General features: G+C 34.8%; 1 protein-coding gene and 1 pseudogene across 1 annotated transcript; one reads left to right on the top strand and one right to left on the bottom strand.

Annotated features, from left to right (window-relative positions):
* Nucleotides 1-318: 318 nt before the first annotated feature.
* On the bottom strand, nucleotides 319-4,740 carry LOC125850999 (protein NUCLEAR FUSION DEFECTIVE 4-like). Its single transcript, XM_049530797.1, has 2 exons — nucleotides 3,520-4,740; nucleotides 319-1,116 (listed from the first exon to the last, which is right to left on the bottom strand). The coding sequence occupies exons 1-2, from the start codon at nucleotides 4,674-4,676 to the stop codon at nucleotides 648-650; spliced, it is 1,626 nt and encodes a 541-aa protein (XP_049386754.1). The 5' UTR covers nucleotides 4,677-4,740; the 3' UTR covers nucleotides 319-647.
* A 2,784-nt stretch (nucleotides 4,741-7,524) lies between these two features.
* LOC125851001 (uncharacterized) lies at nucleotides 7,525-9,081 on the top strand (annotated as a pseudogene).

The raw sequence follows: 9,081 nt of genomic DNA, 5'->3' as shown, positions 1-9,081 counted from the left end.
GAAGTGTTATACAAACATCTACGACTTATTTTAGACCCTAAGTCTCAAAAATCTAGTTACAAATTTACAGCTAAATTGTAAAATGTAATGTTGAGAACTCGCCGCCAGGAAAAGTGAAATTCTGTCTCCAAAATTTCGTCATCGTAGTTAACCATAAAAACATATGAACATTCTTCATTTGTTTGAACAATACTGAACTTTGGAGATAGCTAACTTGTGCTCCCTTGTTAAACTTGTCACTGCTGTCCATTTCCATCAGCAAAATGAGGAGCCCTACAGTATCAAGAATGGCTCTTATGGAGGATTCGAGTCTCCAAAATGATCCAGCCATTGACATCCATTGCTAATGCCCACGGAACAAGTTAAAAATTTACTCATGGAAATAACAAGTCATTTGATCATCCCAGATGGTATTTGTAATACCTTCCATTTAAACGTGGCAAGAAACAATGCTTAATATATACATCTCTACGATCACATAAAACTATATTAACTCATGCAATATGCAGGCAGACAACAAATTCAAGCTAATCAAACACCGTGACTTTGCCAGTTTGCACAAGCTAGCAACAGAATATCATATCAGCAGGATACATTTCCCCATCCATCCTATCACTTGACCTCGCACTGCAAAGAATCCAGACCAATTAAGATAAAACAGCAGACTTCTTTGATTTCCTGCTCGCGTAAATCTTTGAATATAAGCTCCTGGTTCTGATCGATAACAAGACATCTAATCCAAATCCAACGATACATGCTATAGCCATAACTATGAACACAAGCCTGTAACAATGAGCACCTATACATGTGTTGCCACCACTCGCTGTCTTTGTTGCCTGAGCATCATAAAGTAAACCAGCAAGCAAACCAGAAAAGAGAAATGACCCGAGGGGAAGGTTGAGGATAAGGACATTGTAGATGAGACCATAGTACTTGAGACCAAAGAGTTCAGAGGCAGTAGGAACAGTGACAGCAAGACGAACTCCATAGCAAATTCCTACGACAATAGAGCCAATGTATAGTGATCCTGGCGTAGCCATGGCCATTAGGATATATCCAATAGCCATTAGAATTTGTGAAGCTGCATTCCATACAGGCCTTGGTATTGCAGCTTTCCTTCAAACACAGAAACTAAGTTCAGTAAACGAATGCCACATATACAATTAAGAGGTAACAAGAAACAAATTACCCATAGATCTTTATTTAATTTTTCTTTTCTAATCTTTGTTAATCTTGTTGACGACACTGGGTTCCAAGATGTCTATTAAACATAGCACTAACATTTATCAGAGAGAGCCAATGACATATATAAAGCACATAATTAAACGAATCAGCTAATTTGTATGACCCATCTTTTAAATGTTACTGTATAACTATCATCAGTGGTGGATCCAGAAAAATATACAAGAGGATTCCAAAAACAAAAACAGGAACATCATGCTTATAAGATTTGAAAATTTATGATCTTTTAACACAATTTTTGAATCGCTTTTGTCACCACCAACACTATCACCTTTTGTGTCAAGGGAATTCAACAGTTTATGCAGAATCAAGAGAATTTGTTTTGCCCTATTTCAGCAAAGAAATTCAATTGAACCCCTCGCTAACTCCCAGCTCCCCTCTGCCTACCACAAAGATAAAACGGCTCTATGTTTAAAGTTTTATCATGCCTATTATAAATATTATTCAATAGAATTAATCATAAAAGATATTTGATTAAATTACTCTTATGAGTTCTATCTCATGCTTAAATGAGTAAGAATAAATACTTTCAAAAAAGTGAACTAAAAATACACTGAGAAAAACAATATTGACAACAGAAATTTTAGTTTTACTTTACACTATTTCCTTAATTAGTTCAGTTTGTTCCAAAAATAAGAGGGACATTTTTCTATATTTAGAACTAAATTGATTTTAAACCTCTCATTAACGTTAATGGAATGCACTTTCATTAGTATCAAAAGTTTTCTTCTTAATCTCCATATCCAATGAAACAGATAAAATTAGTATTTAATGAACCAACAAAACAAGCTGTATAGGTGAACAGTTTAACTGTTAAAGTACTCCTTCCGTTTCAATTTATTTTGTCCTAATTTCTCTTTAGCGGGTTTTAAAAAAATATCTTTTTTTTTTTGTTTTAGGACAACTTTTTAATTTCACTTTCCATATAGCATGTACATAATTTTAGTTGGCTTAAGTCATCGCCAGCCACTTAAAGTTGTCTGCATAATTCACTTAGACACCTGAATTCAGGCTTGTACCTATTGAACACCTCTACTCCTTCGAATTTGAACCATTTTAACATTTTTTGAACAATCAGCTAAAAGTATAAAATGAGTGATATACACTCGCGGTGACGTGGCAATTTGGCAAATTAAATAATGACATGTGTTATTTGGATCCAAAAAAATTATTTTAAAATGTATTATAATTTAAAAGAAAAAGAAAATTATTATTATTAAAAAATGTGTAAGCCCGACCCACTCACCAAACCCTTCCACTGCAATCCATTCCAGCTACTTCAACATTGTTCAAAAACTCCGGCGGCACTGAAATCTCCAATAATTTCAATCATTATATTAATGCTTCTATATGTACTTCACATAAAAACATGAAAAAGGATATAGTTTTGTTATTGTCTATCCATTTAGATTAGTATTTTGCTTCTACAATTGAAAAAAACAGAATAGTGAATTAGAGAAATTTACTTTGAAAAAGACGTCAAGAGCAGACATGAGCTCCGAAGATGAAGAAGTGTTAAGAGTTAAAAATGATTTGTAAAGATTTTGTGGAACTTCATTGTTTTCGTCGTCGTCGACTGAGGTCCTTGTTCTTCTTCCCTCGCCGGAGTATCCTTGTGAGTGACAAACTCATTGTTATCAGCGGCCAGGATCGGAATAAGCCCTTTGAGTTACTTTTGGTTCGTCATAATTGTCACAAAGTAAGAGTTAAATTGCAAATTTATAACTTTGTTTGGCTTCCATAAATCAACAATATGACAAAGATTCAGTGAAAAAAGGAAAAGAAACAAATTTTTAATCGATCTAGATTTGAAGAAAACAATAACGAACAAGCAGAGGCGGAGACGACGACTGCTGCTTGATGGTTTGGTTGAGGAGTAGTGGCAGCAACCACAAAGAAGAAGAAAGATAAAAAAAAAAAATTTTTAAAAAAAATCTAATTAAATATTTTCACACTTCACTCGCTCAGTATACGTGAATCACACTCAAAATGCCATGTAGGCAAAGAATGCTCAAATGGTTAGAATTTAGACAGGTAGAGGTGTTCAATAGGTACAAGCCTGAATTCAAGTGTCTAAGTGAATTATGCGAACAACTTTAAGTGGTTGTTGATGACTTAAGCCATTTTAGTTTAATATCATGAGATTCAGAAGTCTCAAACTGCATGAAAAGTCAAAACTAAACAAACAAAATACTACTCCTTCCGTCCCAATTTATCTAAAATAAGTCACATGACTATAAATCGTCTCATTAAAAATAGAATGATCAGTTAACTTACTTGATGAAGTATTCAGAAACAGATCCGGAAATAATACGCCCGAAAAATCCCCAAATGCTTGTGAATGACACCAAAATGGACACATCCACATAACCCATAGCCAACCCCATTTGCCCCAAGTTATTCATCACTGCCAAACCTGTTCCAACTCCACAAAGGAACGAGAAAAACAATATCCAAAAATCCACAGTCCTCATTGCCTCAAATATTGTGTGATCTTCTCCAATCACCGGCACAGTCGCCATTTCCTTCTTCGTCACAACCCCAACATCCTTTTTCTCCACAATTTGTTCAGCCAAAAATGGCACAGTTGCAATATTGTTACCTTCAAAGTCCAGATTCACCGAATTGGAACGAATAAAATTCTTCGCCATTAGATACATGGGAATGAACAAAGGCGACGCCAGTAAAATCAGTAATATAGCAGCAAATAATTGCGAAAAAACAGTGCCATGAGGGCCTGAAATATCGAATGCTAATAAATAAACAGCTATAAAAACTGCGACAACATTTATGATGCCGAAATATTTAACTTCATCTTTCTCTTCAGCAGGGGTAGAAGAAGGTGGAATTTCACGGAGAAATAAAACCGCCGTGAAACAAACAACTAAAGGGACTAGAGCAAGCAAAAGTAAGAAAGATGAAGGGTCATTTGCAAATAGAGCAGAGCAAATGTCAGTGAATATAGCTGTACTTAAACCGACGTACCCTTTCAAAATTCCCGAAACAGGGCCTCTATTTTTCCTAAAATTACGAATACAAGTAACTAAAATGGCAGTATTCATCCAAGTCGTACTGTTCCCACCCATACACAAGAAAATACACATGACCCAGTACGGGAGTGGTTGAATTCGACCACTAACAACAAGCCACTGAACGCCATAGCCAATAAAGCCTTCTATTGAACCAATGAGGAGAATGGCGGGAGTAGGTAATCGGTCGGAAGCTAAGCCGGCGAAGATGCCGAAGGCTTTTCCGACGTCTTTAGCGACGGAGAGGTTGTTAAGCTGGAGCTGTGTGAGGGACATGAGGGATTTAAGAGCGTCGGAGTAGTTAGAGAAAGTGTAATTGTTACCGGAGATAGCTTGGACCCACACGGCGGCGACGAAGCCAAGCCATTTTCTGGCCGGAGAAGTAGAAGGGATGTGGAAACCCATTGGAGTTTGTGTCAGTGAGAGAGTTCAGTCGTACTTTGGGTGTTGGGAAGTAGAAAGATATATATACTGTGAATTTGAAAAGGCAAATAGTTTGAAAATATCTAACAATTAATGAAGTTTTATGTAGGTTGGATATAAATAATGTGATATTTTAAAGGAATAATTAGCTAGCGTTTGACCATAAATTTCTAAATATTATTGCAAATATTATTTGGGTGAAAATTTGGATGATATTTCACCATGTGTTTGACCATATTATTTGGGAAATATATTTCACTTTTTTAGAAAAATATGATTTATACCCATAAGTTTTTAAAAACTATCAAAACTAACCATAAGTTTGTATTACAAGTCAATTGAATCTTCGTTGCGACAATAACAAATAGTGTCCATGACACTAAAGCAATGTGGTAGTTTGGAGTGAGTGCAACAAGCATCATTCCATACATCGTGAAGTAGACAAATCACATGACTTTATTACCCTGAGTCGATTTTTCATCATTTTCATCAACAACCATATCATCATTTAATATTCACTGAATATTTCATCACTATTTTGGTGTTCACGTGAAAAATTATGTAATACGACACAAACAACTACTATAGAGAGTGTTTTTGTAAAAGATAAAAGTTTGGAGTAAAATTTCAATTTTCAAAAGATCCCAATTAATGAGATTTGGCCCAAATACTAGAAAAAACTAGTATTTGGGAATTTGGGATATTTGCCAAAAATATTTGCCAAATAATAGCAAATTGTATGGACAAACACTATTTGTCAATTTTTTTCTCAAATATTATTTGGGAAATCTATGGCCAAACGGGCCCTTAGAGTGCGGTGAAAACAAATATTTGAAATTTAAGTTGAGTTTGGAACATATAGCTGACTTTAAATTATTTTATTTTTTAGAGTAAATAAGATTTTTCACTTTGAAAAAGAAAATAAGTTTTTCTAAACTATATCATAATTGAAAAATTGAAATTGAGTAGGCATTATTGAATTGTGTTGTCTTCCTCTTTTCCTCTTCATTTTCTCGACAGCTAGTTTGTGCAACTTGTAATTTTTAGCCACTAGTGCATATCTATAAAAGTGACCGTGAAATTTCGAAGAACGATCAACTACAATGATTTGCATCTTCCGTTAATATTATAAGTAATAATTTTTTTAGTGACTTAAATTTACTCACAATTTTCGAGTTAAAAGTACAAGGTACTTATAATTCGAACAACTCGCTCTGCTCATATACCTGCTACAATTTAAACAAAAATGGGATGATATTTAGACTCGCACAAGTCGGACAAAAAGACAGAAGAAGAAAAACTAGGATTGCGAGTACGGAAAGTGCAAGGTAGCTAGCTAGTTTTGTTTCTTTTTGGAAGAATCCAAATAACATATGCGTATCAATCAACCTACTTATCATCAATTAATTACTTCCCCCCTCTAGATATGCGGTCTCCAATTTTCGCAATGTAACTCACCTTGAACATGTACAATAACGGAGTCAGAATTTTAATTAAGAAATATTAAAATATAAAAAAAGTTAGATTGTATTAAAGTCAAAGAATATCAATATGTAACATATATTTGTCTAATAACATTAGTGTAATTTTCTCACAAAGGAATATTGATTGATACTCGTCAAATGTATATAGCTCCACCACTGGATATGCATGGTCAAGGGTGGACATGAACGGAATATGTATAAACATCAAAACTGTTATTGCAATTCATCTCAAATATCGATTGCATCATTTTAAAAACTCAAGATAAAATTAATACATTTTTTTTCATTTTATCCTTGATATTAATTGTTTTTTACCATAGATAATCATAACCAGAAGAAACAAGCACACTCACGAAAAAGCACGAATTACGGGGACTACTTTTCAAACCCTAGGTCGGCAGGCAGCAGTCATGGTTGCTAAGGCCACTGGACAGTCTCCTTTCGAGGTTGTCCAGCCCGCTCCACCACCCCAAACCACCGCATACGCCACCCTTTTAAATTCCAATACTATAAATCCTAAATAATTTGCCCTAATTAAATCAAAACAATTGTAAAATCAATCGAAATCATTCATGGAGAACCTACTATCACGTTTTTCAATGGAGGAAAGGCAAGACTTTATGATCAAAGAGGGATTACATCAAGCAGTAGTGTTTAAATTATCCCATGGTGTGCCAGATTTGAAGGTATTAAGGTCAATTTTACCGAAACATCTTGGTACCAAGGGCAATTGTTTAATTGGCTTACTTGCTCCAAGACAAATTTTGTTGAGGTTTGATCTATATGAAGATTATGTACTAGCTTTATCTCGTTCAGTTAATTAACTTCTCAACAATGGAGAGGAGCACCAATGTAGGGTTTTTCCATGGTCCATTGGATATAACCTAAGGAGGAAACGCCGTTAGCTATGGTTTGAATTTCTTTACCGAACTTATCTCCAAATTTGTTTGCAAAGAAGTCTATGTTGTCTATAGCATCAGCAGTTGGGAAACCAATAGCTATAGATAAAGCTACTCAAATCAAGTCAAGACCTAGCACAACTAGGTTCAAGGTTATACTTGATCTAATGGAAAAGCTTCCAAATCGTATAAGGTTGCAGTTTGTGGATGGAAAATCTGGTAAGTTGATCGAGGTTTTTCAGGAGATTGTATATGATAATCTACCTTTGTATTGCAATTATTTGTAAGCACCAAGGTCATTATGAAGATAGTTGTCGTTTAATTTCGAAAAGAAATCAAAATAACAAACAAATTGATGATACCATTGAAGGTTCTTTAAAAGGTACTACCGATAGTGAAAAGTNNTCAAGACCTAGCACAACTAGGGTCAAGGTTATACTTGATCTAATGGAAAAGCTTCCAAATCGTATAAGGTTGCAGTTTGTGGATGGAAAATCTGGTAAGTTGATCGAGGTTTTTCAGGAGATTGTATATGATAATCTACCTTTGTATTGCAATTATTTGTAAGCACTAAGGTCATTATGAAGATAGTTGTTCGAAAAGAAATCAAAATAACAAACAAATTGATGATACCATTGAAGGTGCTTTAAAAGGTACTACCGATAGTGAAAAGTATCAAGGCGATGCGAGAGAGATATTAAATGAAAAAAGAAAGACTGTAAATGTCGATCAAAGTAAAGCTACTTCTTTTTATTGACAATTAGTTGCTTTCACTTTCGAGTAAAATCGTGTAAACTCAATGGATGTTGATACAAGTAATATTGTTGTTCAAACAACTACCGAAAATAAAGGTGATTGCAATAACCAAAATGGATGAATTTGATGTCTGATGCAACTAAAGACGCAGGGGGAACATCAAGAGTTGATGCGCCGCGAGTTGATTCAAGGCAAAAATTAATGGATTCAGGACAAAAAATAATGGATTCATCTAATGTTGAAGATGCTGAAAATTCTGGGCAGTATGTTTTGCAAGTTGAAAACGAGAATTCAACTAAAAATTAGACACTGGTTGCACACAAAAAATCAACTAGTAGTCGGAGCCTTTCCCCTACTAGTCAAAATAATTCTCCATGTAGTGAAAAGGGTTCGATTGGGAATTTTTATGACAGTGAGAAAAGGCAAGATACTAGTAATGCCTCAAGATACCTATTATGTTCGAATAGCTTTGATGTTTTATTGAAGACTACTGGAAAGCAAGTAAGGTTAACAGAGAGTGACCACGATTTGATCCAAGAAAAACAAGTCTCACCACCTGCTTTAAATAGCAAATTAAGTCCAGAAGCTCCTATATTTGTGCCTAAATGTGTGCTTGCAAGGAAGAATGGGTCAAGTGCCTTAGTGTCAAATACAATTGATGTGGGTGAGGATTCTCTTGATGAAGATGGAGTGGATTTGGGTGAGGATTCTCTTGATGAAGATGAGGAAGACAATATGTTGGACATTTTCTTTGATAGAGTGGCTAGGGAAGGGGATATATCACCTGGGCAACAAAGAAGTGGAAGCAACAAAAGCAAAAAGAAGACATATGGAAGGCAACATAGTTGGGACGGTAAAATGACTGAGGAGTTTGTTCCAAGGCACCTACCGATGCGACAGGCAAAGCAAAACCATTTGACAATATCAATAGGTTCAACTAGATCCAATAAATCCATAAAGAATGTATGAATCATCAAGTGTTGTTGGATAGGTTGAAGAAGAAGACAAAAGAAAAATACTTCAAGTTACTTTTGATGGGCAATCAATCTTTTTTAATTCATGCTTTAATAATATAAAGTTTGAGGCTGGTAACTCAACTTTCTTCTTGATTGACATATTTTTACATTATTTAAGCATCCTTATTTGTAATATTATCATGGAGTGTATTACAAATTCTGTGATGATCAGAAAATACTTAATTCTCTCTAGCTCTTATTTTCTTCATGTTTGTTAGGTAGCAGAAGTTAG

This window comes from Solanum stenotomum, unplaced genomic scaffold (assembly GCF_019186545.1).
Source record: "Solanum stenotomum isolate F172 unplaced genomic scaffold, ASM1918654v1 scaffold21408, whole genome shotgun sequence".
NCBI lineage: Eukaryota > Viridiplantae > Streptophyta > Magnoliopsida > Solanales > Solanaceae > Solanum > Solanum stenotomum.
Note: the sequence above shows the minus strand (reverse complement) of the source record. Positions and strands in the feature narration are given on the sequence as shown.

Bases quoted from the DNA above. Each gene is read 5' to 3' on its own strand.
- LOC125850999 (XM_049530797.1), bottom strand. From the start codon at position 4,676: ATGGGTTTCCACATCCCTTCTACTTCTCCGGCCAGAAAATGGCTTGGC. The intron at 1,117-3,519 runs GTAAGTTAACTG...CTGTGTTTGAAG, and splicing joins GTTTCTGAATACTTCATCAA to GAAAGCTGCAATACCAAGGC.